General features: G+C 34.4%; 1 protein-coding gene across 2 annotated transcripts in view; it reads right to left on the bottom strand.

The window, feature by feature from the left end:
* KANSL1 (KAT8 regulatory NSL complex subunit 1) overlaps positions 1-22,264 on the bottom strand; it is a 190,208-nt gene that overhangs the window by 34,939 nt on the left and 133,005 nt on the right. For both annotated transcript variants that reach the window (XM_063080902.1, XM_063080901.1), the window contains exons 5-6: positions 4,469-4,587; positions 3,459-3,654 (exon numbers count right to left, since the gene is read on the bottom strand). In XM_063080902.1, the coding sequence (XP_062936972.1) occupies positions 3,459-3,654; positions 4,469-4,587 (315 nt within the window). The remainder of the gene's footprint in view (positions 1-3,458; positions 3,655-4,468; positions 4,588-22,264) is intronic.

The raw sequence follows: 22,264 nt of genomic DNA, 5'->3' as shown, positions 1-22,264 counted from the left end.
ACCCCAGGTTCTCCATGGGCTTTATCCATTTCCACGGAAGATAACACCACTCTTCCATTCTCAAAGCTCTCTGTCCTCCCAATTGTGGTATTCACTTACCGCATCCCAGTGATTATTTCTTAGGACGACTACCTTTAATATATATGGCATCTTCAGAACTTTAGAGTCCTTAGACTATTATTTCCTCCAAGATTACTAATGTTAGTCTCTTTTGTGCCAATCCATCCCAAACAAAAACTACCTCCAGATTTATCTTTAAAAAAAAATAGCTTAGGACACCACCTGCTCAAAACCTTAAAATCTAGAGGCTAAAACTCAAATCAACAGTTTGGCATTTCAAACTGTTTTATTATTTACTGATAGGTCTCATTCCTATTTATTTCCAGCAAGTTTACCTTGCTGAACCCTTTGTTCTAGTCACTCATAAGATATACTAGTGATATAAAAACAGCCTTTCAGGGACAAAAAGAAATGTGTTACTGCACTAAATTTGCACCTCAATTGTACGATACATTCCAGACATGACTGAACTAAGTTGATGGTCCCTTAAAAACACAGTAATTGAATGAGTTCTCTAAAGCAAGTTTTATATTTGGTTCTGGAATGCAGTAGACGTAATTTAAAATGTAGGTAATGCAATAACACTGACATTAAATATTTGTTTTTACGTTAGTACAGAATGTAAATATATTAGAACCCACTTTTGGGGGTGGGGGGCTGGGGAGAGATTAATTACAATTAATTATATTTAATTTATATTGATCCAGAAACATATAATTCCAACAGACTGTCTTTTCATCAGAAACTAGAAAGCAAATCTTACCACAATAAATGTGAACTCATTGCCATTTACCAACATCAGGAAAAAATTTATCTGCTAACTTCTCTGCTATCTAGCTTTGCCATTAGAAAGCAAGCTCCATGAAGGCAAGGATTTTGTTCACCCATGCAACCTGGCTGCCATGAGTAATACGTGGAATACAGTGGCCACTCAAAAATTTTGTTGAATAAATTAGCCTGGTGAACCCAGCACTTCAAGATGATAGAAGGCAAGATGCTTGCTCATTAGCAAATATCACTGAGGGCACATCATGAGCAAGGAGCCATGTGAGACACAGTAAGCAACCAAGACAGAGACAATGGTATCTGTATCCAACTCTGGCAGAACTCCAGCATTTCTGCTCTATCTAGTAAATGATTGATTCCCCAAAGTCAGTTTATTTCTTGTCTTATTTCTCATGCAGCTTACTTTTGCATGTGTCAGGACGATTCTATTTACAGAAACTGGCAGTAGAGCCAAATGGGGACCCCTTGCCTCAACTGTCTTTTAAAGTTGTATATGTGCCTTTGAAAGTACGTTAATTTTTAGGAATGGATAAGAAGGAGATTTGCTATTTCAAAGATAATAAAGAAAAAAATCCAGAAGTCCACTCCATAGTTCAGAAATATTTTTTATAACACTCCCAGATGTCATAACACGGTGGCTGGCAAAATGCCAAAACAAGGGAAGGTCATGATTTTTCCATGATGTTTTTTGTTTTGTTTTGTTTTTGGTGTAAAAGCACTCTGTGTTAAAAGGATCAAGGACAAGACAAAAAGCTACCTTCCTAGTCTTAACAGTAATATACAGTTTTCTTGCTTTCCTATTATTAAGTCTTCCCTCAAAAAATCATTTAGATTTATTTATACTATTAATAAGAAGTTGAGACTCAAATATCAATATTTCAGAAACCTGCCAAAATCTTATTCTTTTCTATTTTTGGTATTTCGGGGACAGTGTGAAGAATAGATAGGACAGAAATGGTACTGACCAACAGTCAATTCTCACAATATTTTCTTCTAAAAAGATCACTGCAAAGTTATAATGCAATCACATACTAGAACAAAAAAAGCCAAGCACTGAAAATTCACTGTCTAAATATTAATGCTTCCAGCAATTCTATTCTCTCCTCTCTTTTCTGTCATCAGGAAATACGCTGTAGAAGTTCTCTTAAGAAAGACAGGCTGTTTCTCTGCTCGCCTTTACAGTAACATTCTTGAAAGCATTATCTGTAATGGTTCCCTCAATTCCTTCTGCCCATTCTCTCTTTAATTCATTCCAACCAAGGTTTCATCCTTCTTCTCCCTCTACCAAAACTGCTCACCAAGGTCTCCAACAACCCTACCTCTGCCAAGGTCAATAGTCTCAATTCTTAGTCTTCATCTTACTTGACCTGTCTGCATCATCCAACAGAGATGGATCAGTCCTTTTTCCTCTCTGAAACACTTTCTTCCTTTGCTCTCCACATACCACACTCTCCTGGTTTTCCTTCTGTTTATTAGTCATTCCTTTCCAGTTCTTTCCTAATCTTTCATACCTCTAAGCCTTGGAATACCTCAAAGCATAATTCCTATGCCTATCCTTTATCTGAGCTCCTCCGCACTCTCTATTCCCCTCTGCTCTATTTTTCTCCTCAGCATTTAATGCCATAAGACATACCGTACAGTTCATTTATTGACTTTTTTTTTTAATCTACCAACAAGAATATTTCATGAGTGTAAGAATTTTGTCTTTTTACATAGTGTATTCCCAGTGCCTAAAACAGATCTAATTCATTGTAGGAACTCAATTACTATGTATCGAATGAGTGAATGAACAAAAACAAAAGTGGTAATAGTAACAACCTCTTTGCACTAGCAACTTATCAGCCAGATACCCCAATAAGTATGTTACATACATTTCATTTAAGCCTCAAACAAGCCTATGGGATCTCTAAGGCTCTGGAGAGAAGTGAGGATGGGGATGATTAACATATACCAAATCACAAAAGTACTAAGTGGCAATGCCATGATTCAAAGCCAAGTTTATCACCTTCAAAGTTAATGCTCTTAACCACTGCATGGTATGAATTTTACTGGCGTACTATTTCATTAGTTTTGAAAAAAAGCCACCTCTGCTATTCAAAGAGTCAGCAATCAAAAGTTCACTACAGTTGTAAATTAATCTCCATTTTCTTTGTGAAGACAAACATTTGTTTAGTAACATCACCTTAGAAATTTTAACAGAGATTCTTTAAGGCAATGCATTCTACACTGCCACTTTCAGTGATCAACAGCGTGAGAAAGCAGGCCAGTCTCCTTCAGAGTGTTGATGGCAGCACTGAAATTTTCAATCTCTCCCTATTTCCACTAAAAAGCTTAAGCCTGTAGTTTTCAAACCTAGCTGAAAAGTCACCTAAGAAGGTTTCTGTTTTCTGAAAGCAAGATTCCCAGGCCCAACTCTAGAGCAAAAAAGAATCAGAATCTCTAGGAAACAGGGCCCAAGAACCTAGTATTTTCTAAAGCTCCACAGGAAATCTTGGTGGTTAGCCAAGTTTGGAAAACACTAGTTAAATGAAACAAAGTTGGCAAGAGACTAATCCCCCTATCTGAGCATCTGGCTCACTGTTTGACAATGACCAAATGTCACTGGTACTGACCTTCTTGGAAAGAGGAACAATGTTGTTGGGTCGAACAAGCCTCCGTTTCTTACAGTTTAGTACAGGACGTGTTCGGGCTGCCACACAGGTGCCATCAGATGATGATGAAACTAGATTCAGTCGCTGCTTTTTATGTAACTGTTCCTCAGCATCAGAGCTGTCACCTGGAATGTGGTCTGTCAAGACAGGCTGAAGACTATACAAGGGGAAGGAAGAATATTCACTTCTCAGAAAACACAAGGAAACAAAGCTTCCACTAGTGGTTAAATCTCTACTTGCAAACGTTCACAGACACAAATAAGCATTCTAGAGCAGAAGCAGGTCATTTCTTGATGATCATGTCTGATAATCTAAGAGTGTGTGCACTATTCCTGTGTTTATTTGTAAGGCTCTTGGTGCACATTTACTCCAACAAATCTGAAAAGTAAGTTAACTCAAGTTTTAGTGATTAAATTCTCTTGTACAACAGAAAAATAAGTAAAGACAGTCTAGAAAATTGCAATTGAAAACTAAAATCAAATAAAAAAAAAGATGAATTTTGCAAATGTTAATGGGCTGCCTTACAATCAGTTCTCTCCTGTGAAACGTGAATTTTAGGGATGTGTACACATTGTTCAATTGTATAGAAATTCCTTGAACCTTCATAAATATAGATTTACAAACACAGCCTTTAGAGATCTAATCTGTTCTAGAGCAGAACAGTTTATGTAAAAACACTTCTGCGGAATTCCTCCAAGATTAGGACCAATAATAACGATTCATAGTAGCTGTAGAATCTTTTATTTTTCTCCATACCCAGCCCATTTTAGGCCACAGTAGGTAAAAAGGGAAATACATGAACATATTTGTTAAAACATATTTGGTACAGTAGGAGGCATGCAAAATATTAATAAGTGATAAGGTTTCTGCTTTTTTAAATCAGTGTCAGTCCTGGCTAGAGATAACTAAGACCTACAAACTCACATTTCATAAGCCCACTAAGTATAAGAAGTAAAAGGGATAAAACTTACGTGTTAATAACTCCATTGACAGGTCTCAACCCTCCACATGACTTGGTAGACAATGACTCTGAAATATGACCAGTAACTGGGGCGCCATGGTTCTCCAATGGCTGAGAAACAGACTCGATCTGAATAAGAAGAAAAATAAAATATACATCAACATTTACCCAACAGCGACCATATCTGAAAAGCAGCACTATTTCATTTACATGAAGCACCTAAAATTTCTGATAACCAACTTGAAAAACAAAACTTGTATGGTTGAGGAAAAAGAAAATAATTAAGAGAATTAGCTTTTGCTTTGGGGGGAAAGGGAACAAGGAAACCAAATATTTGTCAGACTAAAAGTAGTAATAAGTGCCTACTGACAGGGAAATGACCTTGGTAAGATAATTCTACAGAACAGAAGCTTAGCAAAAAGAATTACATACTAACATGAGCCTTTAACTAAGGGTCAAGAAGGATATACTTACATCAGTCAAGACAACTAAGAGGAAATTTAAATATGCTTAACTCTACGGTGTATGCTGGAGGCTTGTTTTCCTAAACTACTTTGTTTAAAAATATACATATATGTTTTTCAGTGATAGAAGAAAGAAAAATAAAATTACTAAAATCTCAATCAACTATCTGATGCTATCAGGTAATAAGTTAGTAACTACTGTCTTTACATCATACAAATCAAATATATGTTTAGGATATAAAATGAAATAAGAGAGCCTGGGGAAGAATACGAAAAAATATGAATTTCAGTATTCAAAACCAATTATATATCTACTAGTTTCAAACGAGAGAGGGGCAGATTTGAATGTCAATCATATGGCATCTCTGAGGTATAGGCAATAAAGCCACAGATGCAGCTATCCCTCAGTTCTGGGAGTTGTTCATTTCTGAAATAACACATAAAGACTGTGGTCTTTGTCTCCTTACACTTAAAAATTGACTTTGGGGTGTTGTGAAGTTTTCCTTCCTGTAACTGCTACCAGTACATTTCAAGGTCAATATTTTGAGGCTGAACAGATTGTGAAGATAACTAAAAAGTTTTAATATTTACCCAAATAGCCAGATCAAAATATGTAAGTAGAAATGTCACACAAATATGCTACATGAGTGAACATCAGGAAAATGTTCAGTCTTCCTTGTTGGATATGCTGTACATCTACTAAGGAATCACAAATATCTTGAATAATTATATTAGTCTACGCTGTCAAAATTATGGTAAATTTGGTACAAAGATTCATTTACCTTAAACTTTACACTGATTTCCCTTGGAAAGCAACATGGTATTACGTAGAAAAAGCTAATAAGGATATTCATATCTTCAGACAAAATATTTTAGCCAATCTTGAAAACCTATCCTAAAGGAATAAATCAATAAACACAGCCCCAAAAGTCTTACTCACAAAGGTGGTCACTGCAATGGTATCAATCAAAAACCTAAATGCTCAACATCTTGAGGCATAGCTAAATGCTGAGATGCACACCAAATGAGAATACTAAAAAGAACCACAAAGAGTATTTAAAGAGAAAAAATAATAGTCTTTCATGTAGAAATATAGAAAGTTTTAGAAAAAAGGGTAAACTAATAAGTACTTTTAATACAGTTGTGGTGATTAAAAATGTACATACACAGATAATGACAAGACAAAAAGTGTTACAGCAGAACTCTTTTGAACTTTTCTTTATATCCAGGTAATATTTTTAAACTAAAAAAACAGATAAATTCACATCCCCTCCTGTATACTAGTAAGGATTTACCGTTCAGGGGAAACCTCAAAATGCCTAAACAAATATTATAGTATGACAAAGGACTAGAAAAACCAAAAGAATTTAAGATTCAGGTTGGCATTAACTGCCACATGTGTGTTCAGGCATGTTACAGCTTTTCTAGATTTCAGAAGTTCTGGTTTAGATGAAGAAGTTCCCTTTCAACATGAAAATGCTGTTGACTATGAACTTTTTGCTGGCATACCGATCTTAAGAACTTCTATCAATCTTATGTTTACTTAAAATATAGTTTTTAGCATTAAATTATGGCCATGGTCTGATTTATATACATCAACATGTTCTACAAGGCACCATGTTCAAGTAACGGATTGACTCTCTATTTGATTAAGGCCTTTTTTGTAGGAATTATGAGAGATTAAACTGCAAGAAGACTCTGTCAAGACAAAATGTCGCCATCTTTAGGGGCTGGCCAGTTAGCTCACTTGGGAGAACGTGGTGCTGGTGAGAGACCAAGGTTAAGGATTTGGATCCCTGTACAAGCCAGCCGCCAAAAAAAAAAAAAAAAAAAAAATGTTGCTATCTTTTAACAAAATCTCATTTCAAAGCAAATTTATCTTTATTACAGAGAAGTTTAAAGAAGAATGAATAAAGTAAAAAATCACCAGTAATCTCACCACCCACAGCTAACTACTCCTAATAGCCTGTCTTGTTTTTCATGCCAACAGATGTATATATTTAAATGCTATTAATCTTTAATGTAAATTTTGTTGATTTTCTGAGAGAAACTTGACATTTCCTGGGGTAATTCGGACCCCAAGTCAAAATCAAAGTCAACAGACAAAACACAGAAATGTTGTCAAAAATATAGCAGCACAGAGACATCAAGAGCATAAACATTAGAGAGGGATTGTGCCTGGATTCCAGTCCCAGCCTTACAAAGAGGCACTAGATATTCAGGAGAGAACTGCTTAGACACCTTGGAAAATTCTGCAATCAAGCTGAGATCCAAAAACAGGACATTTACGCAAGCAGGTTTACTCATTCTCAAATGCAACCCCAATCATAGTGTTCCATTTGCAAAAGGAAAAGTAATTCACAGACACATGTAATTTCACCTAGAGCTCCTTAAATGCACTCACACTGACTTAAGACCAAGTGATGAACACTCCTTATCTTTAATCTAGAAGGTTGCAAACACAGGGGGTAGAGAAACATTAACAAACAGTCCAGAAATGTGAAGTCTACACAACTAATTTAAGTTTTATTATTACTACTACAGTGGTTTATGGCATTAGTGTTTTCAGAAAACTAAAGTATGACTCAATCATCTGTCACCCAATAGGAAACTGTAAAAAGGATGAAAGAAGTTAAGGCTCTACCATCCAGGTAATAAGGGTTATCATAGAAGCTTCCATTTGAATTTTGTTTGATGTTTAGATGTTCTCTGAGGGTTTATACATCCCATACCCACAAAGAAAAGAGTAGAAAAGCTAAAGTAGTAGAGTGCTTCTGTAATTCCTTTTGAGACAAAGCAGGGCCCCAGGGGATTACCATTTGGAGCAATCTTAAGGTAGCAAGGAAGGTTGCTGAACTGATTTTTCTCCCCTGACTGAAAGGGCCAGGTGACGGACATAAAATGATTAACACAGCAACAAGATTCAAATTTGTTATTCATATAAAGCAGGCGTCTGTCTGATTCATTACTATACCCTCTCAGCCAGACCAATTAGTCTGACAAAAAGCCACTGAAGAAAAGTTACATTAAATTAAGAGGTTTTATGGGGGGTTTCCTGGGATCTAAGAACCAATGCGCACTAGATTTATTTTACCAAAAAGGAGAGAAAGTAAATGAGTAAAGACAAAGAAGCACACACTTAAAAACACGATAAAATTAAACCATATCTGCAAGATACATGTATATGTATTTTACTTTAGCCATTTAATTAATGCCATGTCCCACCTGCTTGAAATACCATTTTCTTAAATGCATCATATTCATTTGACCAGAAAATTTACATTTGGTTTTGGTTAGTTATTCCCCTTCTGACAAACATGGAATGAAAAGGCTAACTGGTTTGACAGGAATTCAACTTTTATTCCTGGTTCAAAATAAATCAGTTTTCTACTTTGTATGAATTATTTTATGTCTCAAGCTCCTCATCTCAATGATACTCAGCATAGTTTTGCTTAAAATCACCACAATATTTTGCTGCGCTATAAATAGTATACCAGTCATTTCCATGAACTAGCACCATGGATGAAATCTTCTGAAAATCCCACTTCCATCATATTACTTACCTAGGCTTCAATTTATGCAAATGTAAAATAGGGTCATGTACCTCACTTTCCTATGTCTGTAGGTTTAGGATAAAGAAAATCTATAATTACAGAGAACGATTTTGATTTAGCTCATTTTTTAAAATTTTGATCACCACAATGCTGTTACAAATCCAATGGCTCTTAAACCTAAGATTTATATTTACCAACGTTGCTGAAAATATGCATCTAGAATCTGAAGAAATACAGCAGTTACAAAAACAGTCCTATAAATTCTTATTGCTCAACTTATTTATCCACAACCTAATTTACTTTAAAAGGCCTAGTCTGTAATTTAGTACTGTGGGGATCAAATATTTCCCAGCCAGTATCTATCCTTTTACTGTCTTTCATAAAACCTTTGTCAGGCCAATGCACCACTCAATGTCCCTGGTAATTGAAAAACTTCAAGGAAAAGTCAAGTCATTCCGGCTTAACCAGTGGTACAAAGAATGTATGTTGGACTATTTAAAAAGAAATAGCAGTAGCTTCCATTTTTAGCATGCCTTTCTTCTGAGAAAGCATTAATTCTTCTCTTAATAGTTCACTTGTTTTTCCTATCACTTCCATAAAGTCAGATGAGTAAGGAAAGGGTAAAAGAAAAAGCCTCCTTTTACAAATAGAAACTAACATACAGATAATGACATTATTTGTCAATAGCCATAGAAACAAGGCTCTTGCTAAACAAAACAAACCCAAAACTCAATTTTGAATCTAGTCTTTTAAAAAGACTAGATTTGAAAGACTACTTACCCAAGAAAAGAATATAAGACTACTTACCCAAGAAAGGAATGTAAGAAAATATACATGTGTCTGCCCATTTATGCAAAAGAAATATAGGAAGGATAATCCAAAAACTAATAAAACTGTTTACCTACAGGAGGTGAGTGGGAACAGGATGTAAAAACAGGGTACCCATATAAAGGGTAGTAGGCATGATACCTTTTTTTGTATAGCTTTTAGTAGCAGGTAATGTTCCACATGCTCCAAAAAGCACAACTGCTTTGTGTGGGGATGGGTTGGGGGGGACTAGCATTAGTGTACTGTAGTAGCAAATGAACCTAATATAACCACACTGAAAAGTGTGGGGGAAGAGAAGAACTAACGTAAGCAACTTCAGAAAATAGCATTTTGACTATAAAATAGGGCTAGTATACCGTACACAAATATTATACTTAGTAAACTTATTTCTCACAAGGGCTTCAGATGAAAACTATGAAACTATATTGGTACTATGACTGAACAAATATGTATCAATAAGGAAGGGCGAAGGCTGTTGTGTTGGACTGATATAAATTCACGGTTTTTAATATATATATATGGATGGGTAGATAAAAAAATAAATATAGAGGTGTGTGTATATGCATGTGTGAGCATACATATACATGTTTCCTAGGTTTGTTTTTGAGAAATCCTAGAATCGATGACACCAAGTAGCAATGAGCACAACTAGAACCCAGATGTGGGTTTCTAAACGCTGCTCTCCAATAAAAAGAACCAGGGTTGGAGCAGGCAAAATACAAGATGAGTCTGGAACATCTTCTGGTGCCAGAAAGTGAACACACAAAAATGAGGGGTACATGTTGAAAGGACACAGGAGCCAATCTGAAAGATCTCCCAATACCCCAAGCTGAGACAAATGAATAGTAATAGACTATAACCCATAAAATAGAATTAATATCCATGAATTCATTCTGATATAAATAATTGAATTAATGAGCAAATGAATAAATAACTGGGGGGAGAAAAGACAGCTCTTCCTAACAGAATTCCATTTATTAAATGTAGAAAACAGAAAAACCACCAAAGAGAAAAAAACAAACAAAAAATCACCATTCAGTAAACACAGCAATAACTGCTGTAGGAAAAGCCATCAGTGGATGATAAAATTGTGGGTGAAAGTACAATGAGCAACAGAATATTTGCATATTATCTCCTTCATTACAAAGGGAACAGTACTAACTTTACAAAAGCTCGCAGGCACCACCTTAATCAAATAAACTTATCACCACCAGCAAAAGACACTTCAACATTATGAACCATTTCTCCCATAGGGTGCACTGAGAAGGGCACAATATCACTTCTGTAGTATTCCTGTAAAAAATGCACAACCTCTACAATGAGAAAACACTGGCAACTCCAATTTGAGAAACACACAAAATAACTGACCAGTAATCTTACACCAAGGTCATGAAATACAGAAACTGAGGAACTCTCACAGATTGGAATATGCTAAAAGACATATGATGATTAAATGCAATGTGGGATTCTGGACAAGAAGGACATTAGTGAGAAAACTAATAAAATTCAAAATCTATAAGTACTGTGTCAATGTTAATTTCCTGATTTCGATAATTGTACAATGGTTATTGTGGGAAGATGTCAACATTAGAGGAACCTGAATGAAGGCTATGTGCAACGCTTCTGTCTCAAATCATTAAAAACAAAAGTATTAAAAAAGAACAGAGAAAAATTTTACCTAGCATTAATACATAAAGCAAATTTCACCCACACACAAATCCTGTCAGTTACAGGATAACGTACACACTTGTTAAGATAAGTACAAAATCTATTAGGAATTGGCCAGAACATCCACCATCTCATCACAGAAAAGAATCTGCAACTGCTCTAATGGCAGGCTCTCTCAAGCCTCTGTTGCATCACACTCTAAGTACCCTCCCTGCTGGAACTCACTTCCTACGCCTTCAACAAGTCTACAAGACTCAGAACAAGTACATCCTTTTCAACGAAGCTTCTTTTCCTGACCTCCCTTAGAAAAATTGAGAATGCTTCTTTTTCTATACTCCCATTATACGCCCAATGGAAGAACATGAAGCCCTCAAAGAAAGATACCTGGTTCTACTTATTAGGTGTTTTTAAGACATACAATGCAGAGCCTGGAACAACTATGAGCTTTTACAAAGTTTATTATGGACCAAACATTGTTAAAAGTACATTATACATTTTAAATTATTAATTATCAACAAACCCTAAGGAAAGAGGAACAAAGCCACACTATTACCCAGGACACCGATGGCAACATGTGTTACTGGAATCCATACAGATTTTTTAAAAAGTAATACACTGCACAGACAGCACCTCAAAAATCAAATACATTAGCATTTCTGCTTCAAAAGATATAGATACATTAAATGAGATAATTTAGAAATATCTGAAATACCACTTCAGATCAAGTTTTGCCACCACATGAGTTTGATATAGCACTTAAGGGGGGAAAACTTTTGGTTCTCAGAAACCTCTGGATTTTGGAAATGCAGATAAGGGACTATATTATTTCCACTTTACACAAGAAGAAATAGAGGATGTTTAATATATGCAGAAGGACCACATTAATGCTCTTATGAAACACAGCATTAATATTATTATACGATTATAAATAGCAATAGTATTCCATAGAAAAGCAATTTTAGAAATTTAACACAGTATTTAATTTACCTACTCAAAACATATAATTCAAATATCATCTCCATACAATATTTTGGAACTGATTAAAAAAAAAAAAAATCACTCAATAGTACCTGTAGCTAATGAGGGGAGCAGTAAATTATAAGCAGAAAATCCTAAAGCAAATAAAATAGTGAATTGGGGGGGAGGGGGGGAGGGAGAAGGGAGGTAGGTTTTGGTGATGGGGAGCAATAATCAGCCACAATGTATATCGACAAAATAAAATTTAAAAAATAAATAAATAAAATAAAATAAAATAGTGAAAATGAGAGCCAAAATTTCTAGAGAATTCTAAGAAAAGAAGTAGTTAGTGTTTAAAGAGGTTTTCTATTGTAGGATGAGAATTAGTAATATGGTATAATTTAACTAGACACAGGCATAATAATTTACACAGATTATTGCTATCAGAAAAGGCATAACTCATGCCTTGCACCTACTCCAGGACAAACGAAGAGTGGACTATCAGATGGAGAAGGTAGCACCAAATACCTAAAATTAAGAGAGATTCCATTAAGGAGTATATGTAGAACTCATTCCTTGCCTACAGAAAAATCCAACTATGGAGAATATACTCAATCAAACATAACTCCTAAGGAGAAAATTTCTCTTACTATATTTTATTTCTCAGACTTAGGGTAAAAGATTCTACAAAATTCAATATTCTTACTTATTTAAAAAAATTTAATTTAAGACTTTTTTTTTTTTTTGGTCTTTTTCGTGACCGGCACTCAGCCAGTGAGTGCACCGGCCATTCCTATACAGGATCCGAACCCGCGGCAGGAGCATCACCGCGCTCCCAGCACTGCACTCTCCTGAATGCGCCACAGGCTCGGCCCCTTAATTTAAGACTTAACACATACTTGGAGGATGGTTCCCAAACCTGACTGCTCATTAAAATCAACTGTAGTTTTTGTTTTTTAATTAAACCACTGCCTGAACAAACCTAATAATAGCACATCAAAATATATAAAAAGCAAAAACTGACAGAACTAAAAGGAGAAACAGACAGTTCTACAGTAATAGAGATGTCAATATCCCAACTTTCAATAATGGATGGAACAACAAGCCAGAAGGTAAGTAAGAAAACAGAATTTAACACAATAAACCAACTAGATCTAACAAGAACACTCTGCCCAACAAGAGCAGCATACACATTCTTCAGGCGCACATGGGACATTTTTCGGGATAGAACATATGTTAGGCCACAAATTAAGTCTTAATAGATTTTAAAAGATAGAGACGATAAATGTACCTTTCTCCAACCACAACATAAAATTAGAAATCAATAACAGAAAACTGGAAAGTTCACAAATTTGTATAAATTAAACTCTAAAACAACCCCAATAAATCAAAGAAATCAGAACAGAAATTAGAAAATATTTAGAAAGAGACAAAAGAATATGAAAACACAACATACCAAAACTTATGGGAAGCAGTGAAAGCAGTGCTAAGAGGAAAATTCACAGCTCTAAATGCTTACATTAAAAAACAAGAAAGACCTTAAGTCAAAAACCTAATGTTATATTTAAGTAACTAGAAAAAAAACTAAACCCAAAGCTAGCAGAAGGAAGGAAATAAAGATTAAAGCAGAGATAAACAAAACAGAGAATAGAAAAATAGAGAAAAATCAATGAAACCTAAAGTCAATTCTTTGAAAAGATCAACAAAATTGACAAACCTTTACCTAGATGAACAAAATAATAGAGAAAAGACTCAAATAACTAAAATCAGAAATGAAAATGGGGATATCCCTATCAATTCTACCAATTCTAGAAATAAAAATGATTATGAGTACTATGAACAACTGTACACCAACAAACTGGATGAAATAAACAAATTCCTAGAAATGTAAAACCTCCCTAAGACTAACTCACAAAGAAATAGAATATCTGAACAGACCTACAGTAATGACATTGAATCAGTAATCAATAATCTCCCTACCAAAAAAAGCCCTAGACCTGATGGTTTCATGGATGAATTCTACCAAACATTTAAAGAACACACACCCATTTTTCTCAAATTATTCCAAAAGAACTGAAGAGGAGGAAAGACTTCCTAACTCATTCTATGAAGCCAGCATTACCTTGATACTACTAAAGCCAAGCAAAGATAATAGAAAACTTCAGATCAATATCCTTTATGAACACTGACACAAAAATCCTAAACAAAATACTAACAAACCAGGTCAAGGTTTGATCCCTGTACCAGCCAGCTGCACCTTCCTCCCCAAACAAACAAAAAAAAACACAAAAAAACAAGCAAATGAAATTCAGCAGCATATTAAAAGGGTATACATATACACATACATACACAAGAGTACTTCAAAAAGCTCATGAAAAAATAGAATTAAAAGATAATACAGTCTGGTTGGCTCAGTTGGTTAGAGGACAGTGTGGATAACTCCAAGGTCAAAGGATCAGATTCCCCTTGGGGGGGGGAGATAATATGAATCTTTCCGTGAACTTGTTGAGGTACCCTCATACAACATGACCAAGTGAGATTTATTTCCTAGAATGTAAGGATGGTTCAGCATAAAAAACTGATCAACATAATACACACATTAACAGAATGTAGGGAAAAAAACATGACCATCTAAATAGATGCAGAAAAAGCATCTGACAAAATTCAATAACACTCTTTCATGATAAAAATGCTCAGCAAACTAGGAACAGAAGGAACTACCTCAACATGATAAAAGCTATATAATGACAAGCCTACAGCAAACATAATACTCGACCATGAAAAACAAAGCTTTTCCTCTAAGATCAGGAACAAGACAAGGTGCCCCCTTTCAGCAGTTCTATCCAACATAGTACTGATAGTTCCAGCAAGAGCAATTAGGCAAGAAAAAACAAATAAAAGGCATCAAAATTAGAAAACAAAAAGTAAAATTATCTCTGTTCCCAGATGACATAATCTTATATGTAGAAAATCTAAAGATTATACACACACACACAATAAAACTGTTAGAGCTAATAAATAAGTCAGCAAAGAAGCAAGACACAAAGTCAACACACAAAAATCACTGCATTTCTATACACTAACAGTCTGAAAAGGAAATTACAAATACAATTCCATTTACAACATCATCAAAAAGAATAATTAGGAATAAACTTAACCAAGGAAGTGAAAGACTTGTACAATAAAAGCTACCAATATTGCTGAAAGAAATTAAAGATAACAAATAAATGGAAACACATGCCATATCCATGTATTAGAAGATTTAATATGTTAAGACATCAATACTACTCAAAGTAATCCACAGACGGAATGCAATCCCTACCAAAATCCAAATGAGTTTTTTTTGCAGAAATAGAATAACCCATCCTAAAATCCATGTAATCTCAAGAGACCCCAAATAGCCAAAACAATCTTAAAACAAAACAAAAAAAGCCCCACATGTGGAGGACTCACACTTCCTGATTTCAAAACTTACTACAAAGCTACAGTAATCAACATAGTGTGTGGTACTGGTATAACGGAACACATGGACTGATGGAATAGAGCCCAGGACAAAAACATTCAGATATATAGTCAAATGATTTTTGACAAGGGTTCCAAGACCATTCAATAGGGAAAGAAAAAAGTCTTTTACAACAAATGGTCTTGGGGAAACTGGACATACCTGTCCAAAAGAATGAAGTTGGACCCTTATCTAAAACCATACATGAAAATCAATTCAAGATGGATCAAAGACCTAAATGTTAAGACCTGTAAAACTCTTAGAAGAAAACACTGGACAAAAGCTTCATGACATCAGATTTGGCAATGATTTCTTGGATATGACACCAAAGGCACAGAAAAGAAACAACAGACAAATTGGACTTCATTAAAATTTACAAATTCTGTGCATCAAAAGATGCTGTCAACAGAGTAAATAGGCAACCCATAGAATGGGAGAAAATATTTGCAAACCATATATCTGATAAAGGACTGATATCTATAACATATACAGAACTCCTAAAACTCAACAATACCAAAAAACAAACAACACAAATCAAAAACAGGAAAAAGATTTGAATGGACATTTCTGCAAAGACATACAAATGGGCAATAAGCACATGAAACGATGCTCAACATCACTAAATCTTCAGGGAAGTGCAAATCGAAACTACAATGAGATACCATCATCTCACACCCATTAGAATGGCTACTATCAAAAAAAAAACCTGAAAATAACAAGTGTTAATGAGGATGTGAAAAAATTGGAACCCTATGCACTTTTGTTGGTGGGTGTAAAATGGTATAGCTATTGTGGAAAACAGCATGGTGGTTCCTCAAAAAAATAATATGATTACCATATGATCAAGCAATTCACTTCTGGGCATATACTCAAAAGAACTGAAAGCAGGGTCTTGAAAAGATATTTGCACTCCCATGTTTATAGCAGCATTATTCACAAAAGCTAAAATTTGGAAGCAAACCAAGTACACATCAACAGATGAACAGACAAGCAAATTGTGGTATATGCCTACGATGGAATATTATTCAGCCTTAGAAAGGGAACTCTGAAATATTACAAACGGTTGAACCTTGAGGATGAGCTAAATAAGCCAGTCTCAAAAAGACAGATACTGTATGATTCCACTTACATGAGGTGAGGTACTTAAGAACACTCAAAATCATAGAAATATAAAGAAGAATGGTAGATGCCAGGGAAATGGGGAGTTACTGTTTAATGGGTATAGAGCTAGCTGCAGTTTTACAGGATGAAAAGAGTCCTGGAAATGGATGGTGGTGACAGTTGCATAACATTATCAATGAAAGGGACAATGCCATCATGGGCATTTGCAGAAGGAGTGATTATAAAGAGCCACTGTAGCTGGTAAAAGAAAAGAGAGAGGCAAGAAGATGACCGATGGGGGTGGGAAAAAAAACAGGATTACTGGGCTGGAGGTCTTGGTGCAATCAAACATTAGCAGCACCAGAGTTAAGTGAGCAACACAGTAGATGGTAAAAGGGATATTTTTACAATCGAAGATCTATAGGTGGTACAAATTTTGGTGATAAGGTCCAAAAAATAACCATGAGAATGGGTGGCTGAGGCAGAATTAAGGAAAAAAGTGATGAGAGATGAGGTCAAGGAATGGACAGGACAGGATATTGGAGTGTTTTGTTCACTGCAATGTGTAGGTCACAAAGAATAGTGACAGCATTTGGGATAGGTAGTCTATAAACCATGAGCTAAGAAGTCTTCAATAAAAGGAAGGAGGAATGATCAGGAAGAATGTCGAGACAACAAGGAAGGGACACATCTATACGTATTGTACTTGGTATGTACTAAAATGGAAAAGAGGTGCATTTTGCATTAATGGGAGAAAAAAGATGGCAAAACATCATGCATACTTTATGTTTATATACCACCTTCATAAATTAAATAATTAAATTACAACTTCATGATTTATCAATGGTATTTATTAGCCACCACCGCCTTACTCTACCTTGTGATTTTGTTTACACTGTCAAGATCTGTACATTTACATTCTGTTCTATAACCACATATTTCAGGGTGGCTTGGTCTTAATTTGGACTCAATGTTAATTATCTTACCTTTTCAGATTCTTGTTCACTATTCCTTAATTCTTTGTTTCTAAAAAAGCTGAGTTTAAACACAGATTTTCCAAAAGAAAGGCCAATGGATGTTATTTTCTCAGAACCCTTGCATTATTGCTTTACAAGAAATGACAACACAGGTGGGTATAAAAAATGTTAGCTCATACACGTCACCCAGGAATGGGACATTCATAGATTTCTATCTTTAGCTTTTAACATTTCTATGGAAAACTCTGAGGTCTTCACAGCCTAAGGTTTCTACTCGTACTGTCTAGTTATGCAAAGGATTATCTTTACCACTGAAGTATAGTATACGTACACAGTCAATGGCAAAGATATTAGGTACACTTAGAGTTTTGATAAACACATACACTCAGGTAATGAAAAACTTAATCAAGATATAGAATGCTTCTATAATCCAAGAAAGTTCTTTTGCAGATTTGGACTATCTTTGGTCTTTACATAAATGGAATAATTTACTGCATACTTTTGTGTCTGCTGCCTTTTACTCAAACCACTGAATGTATCAGTACTTTTCTAATTTACTGCTGAACAAAATGCAGTTGTATGAATCTACATAATTTATCCCTTCTCCCATTAACAAACAAGTTGGGCTGTTTCCAGATTTTGGCTACTGGGAAAGAGTTGCATGAAGATTCTTACACAAGTTATTTCATGAATATATATCTTGAGTAAATACCTAGAACTGGAACTGCTGGATTACTGATGTATGTATAACTTTATTTTTAAAATTACCAAGTAGGTTTCAAAAGTGGTTATACCATTTTACACCCAGTGAAAGTTCAGATGCTCAATATCCCTGTCAACTTTAGTTATTAGCCTTTTGAAAGGCTATTTATCTTATTGTAGTTTTCACTTGCATTCCCTGATCACTAGCAGTGTTAACCATCTTTATGTTTCTATTGGCCACTCATATATATTCATTTGTGATCAGTCTGTCCTAGCCTTGTGTCCTTTAACTATTATGAAAAATTGATTTGTAAGATTTCTTCACATATTTCTTGATAAGTCTTTTGTCAGATATAAACAGTCCACTTACATTTTCTCTAAGTATGTGGCCAGCTTTTTTATTTTCTTAATAATCACTTGTGATGGACATGAGAAATCCTTTCCTATTACAAGATCATAAACATTCTCCCATATTTTCTTCTGGAAGTATTCTAGTTTTAGCTTTCATATTTGGACCTATGATACACCTAAATAAATTTATGTATATGTAAGACAGGAGTTGAAAATCATTTTTTGGTCATGTTTATCTAAGTCATTCAAAATCATTTGTTGAAATGACTCCCTTTTCCTCACTGAACTGCCTTGACACCTTTGCTGGAACTCGATTGACTCTGTATGTGTGGGTTTCTCTATTCTATCCATCTGTTCGGTACAGAATTTTGGGAATACCATATATTGTGTTTATGAATGTTAATAAGTTTTGAATTCAGGTAGTGTGAGTGTAATGTGACTCCTCCAACTTGGTTCTTGTTTTTAAAAACTGTTTTGACTGTTCAAAGTACTGCATGTTTTCAAATATACTTGAAAATTGCCACCAAAATTTTTCAATTGCTACCAAAACAAACAAACAAAGCCTGCTAGAATTTTGACTGGGACTATATTAAGTCTATATGTTAATTTAGGGGGTTAAAACATCTTGACATTGACTCTTCTAGCCCACAAACATAGCATACATCTCCATTTACTCATACGATCTTTGATCTTTCAGAAGTATTTTATGGTTTAAGTGATAAAATCATAAGTGTCTTTTGTTAGATTTATTCCTAAGTATTTTATGTTTCTTGATGCTGCTGTAAACAGAATTCTTAGGGTCATTTTCCAATTTTTCACTGGTAGTAAATAGAAATACAATTGGTTTTTATATACTGACCTTGTATCCTGAGACTGTGGCTAAATTCATCATGTTAATAGTTCTAATAGCTTTCTGGAGATTCTATGGGGTTTTCTACGTATCATGTCTTCAGATAAAGGTAGTTTTGCTTTGTCGTTTCCAATTTGTATGCCTTTAACTGTTTTTTTCTTGCTGTATTGCATTGCCCAATACATAGTACAATGCTTCTGCAATATCCTTTGTTCCTGACTATAGGCAAAAAAACAGCTGTCTTTCATCAAGTAGTATGATATCAGGTACAGGTTTTCTGAGGATGTTTCCTTCTATTCCTTGTTTGCTGACAGTTTTTTATATGGGTGATGAATTTTGTGAAATGCTTTCTCTGTGCCCATGGAGATGATTACATGGTTTTTCTCCTTTATTCTGTTAATCACATTTTTGCATGCTACTCTAACAATGCACTGCTGAGATAAATCTTACTTGTTTATGATATAATTATCCTATTTATATACTGGTAGATTCAATCTGTTAGTATTTTAACTACGATTTTTGTTTCTCCATTCATGAGGAATATTGGTTGAACATCTCCTTTTCTTCTGCTTCTTTTTGTCAGGTTTTGGTATTAGGGTTATACTGTATTTATAAAATTAGTTAGGAAACAAGCCCTCCTCCTCTTTTTTTCTGAGTTTGGATAGAACTGGTATGATTTCTTCCCTAACAATGGAATCATCTGAATCTAGAGATTTCTTAATGGAAAGATTTCCAATTATAAGTTCAACTTCTTTAATAAATATAAAGCTATTCATATTTACTTTTCCTAGTATTAGTATATGTCTCTTAAGGAATTTGAACATTTTATCAATGCTGCCAAATTTACTGGCATCGAGTTGTTTATAAAATTCCTTTATAATCATTTTTATATCTATAGAGTCTGTAGTCATAGCCCCTCTCACTCCTTGTACTGGCAATTTCTACCATTATCTCATCAGTTTTGCTAGTGGTATATCAATGTTACTAATCTTTATAGAAGACAAACTTCTCCTTTCTTCAATTTTTCTTTTTCTGCTTTCTAGTCCAATGATTTCTTCTCTTCATTATTTCCTTCGTTCTACTTACTTTGGGTTTATTTTGCCCTGCTTTTCTAGCTTCTTAAGGTCACTGATATTAGACCTTTCTTCTTTGCTAATGAAAGCATTTAAAGCTTATAAATTTCCTAGTAAGCACTGCCTCAGCTACATTCCACAGATTTTGATATGTTTTTCATCATCGTTCATTTTTTAATTTAAACTGTGATTTCTTCTTTGACCAGGGAATGCTTTAGGAAGTGATATAATTTTCAAATATATGGGCTTTTCTAGACATCTTAAGGGTACTGACTTCTAATTTAAATCTGTTGTGTTCACCAAAGCAAACAAGGTTTTAAAATTTCAATATTTCGTAACTTAAGACCTTACGGACCAGCAAACAATTTACCTTGGTAAGTGTTACCTTGGTAAGTGTTCAGAGTACACTTGGAAAAAATGTACAGCCAGCAATCAGGTATACTGTTTTATAAAATGTCAATTAGATCAAGGTGGTTGATAGTGTTGTTTGGATCTTTTACATCCTCATTGATATTTTTTTTCAGTCACTCTATCAACTACTAATTGAAAAGTGCTAAAATCTCCAAATACAGTTACTTGCATCATTTTGCACTTCATGTACTCATATTTAAAGCATCTGCATTTATGATTCTTGTATGTTCCTGATGAACTGACCCCTTTATCATTGTAAAATGTCCTTCTTTTATCTCTCATAATACTTGCCTTTAAAACTACTTTTTGCTGATACTGACATATCTACAATAGCTTTCTTATGCTCACTGTTCATAAGGTATATCTTTTTCCTTCCTTTTACTCCCCCTAGATCTGAGTTTCCAGTTGGTTTTATCTGTCTTCAACCTAAAGAAATTCCTTATGTTATTTCAGTGAAGATACACTGCCAAGAAATTCTCTCAGCTTTCACTATCTAAAAAATGTCTTTAGGGCTGGCCAGTTAGCTCAGTTGGTTAAAGTGTGGTGCTGATAACACCAAGGTCCAGGGTTTGATCCTTGTACCAGCCAGTCACCAAAATATATAAATACACACGCACGCGCACACACACGCACACACGTACATATATACATATATATATATATATATACATACATATATGTATATATATGTATATATATGTATATATATGTATGTATGTATGTATGTATGTATGTATGTATATATATGTATGTATGTATATATATGTATGTATGTGTATATATATGTATGTATGTATATATATGTATGTGTGTATATATGTATGTGTATATATATGTATGTGTATATATATATATGTATATATATATGTATGTATATATATATGTATGTGTATATATATATATGTATGTGTGTATATATATATATATATGTGTATATATATATATATATATATATATAAAGTCTTTGTCTTTATTTTTAAAGGATATTTCTTGCTGTCTATGGAATGCTAAGTGAAGGTCTCCCTCCCTCCCCCAGAACTTTAACTATACAGTTCCATTGCTTTCTGCCCTCCATTGTTTCTGATAAAATGTCAACAACCCTCAGAATCAATATTCTGTTGTATAGAATTTATCTTCCCTCTCTAAGTTCAAGATAGTCTTTATCCTTGATTTTCACCACAGTGACTATAACATAGTTCTTATGCTTACTATCTTTGAGTTTTTGAATCTGTAAGTTAACTTTTTTCATTAAAAATCCAGCCATTATTTCCTCATTTTCTTTCCCTGTCCTTTCTCTCTTCTCCCTCACGACTAACGATCACATTTGCATGTTTATTCATGTGTATTTTTTTTAATTGTACATAGACA

The sequence above is a fragment of the Cynocephalus volans genome, chromosome 16 (genome assembly GCF_027409185.1).
Source record: "Cynocephalus volans isolate mCynVol1 chromosome 16, mCynVol1.pri, whole genome shotgun sequence".
NCBI classification, from domain to species: domain Eukaryota; kingdom Metazoa; phylum Chordata; class Mammalia; order Dermoptera; family Cynocephalidae; genus Cynocephalus; species Cynocephalus volans.
This window is presented reverse-complemented; position numbering and strand designations above follow the sequence as displayed.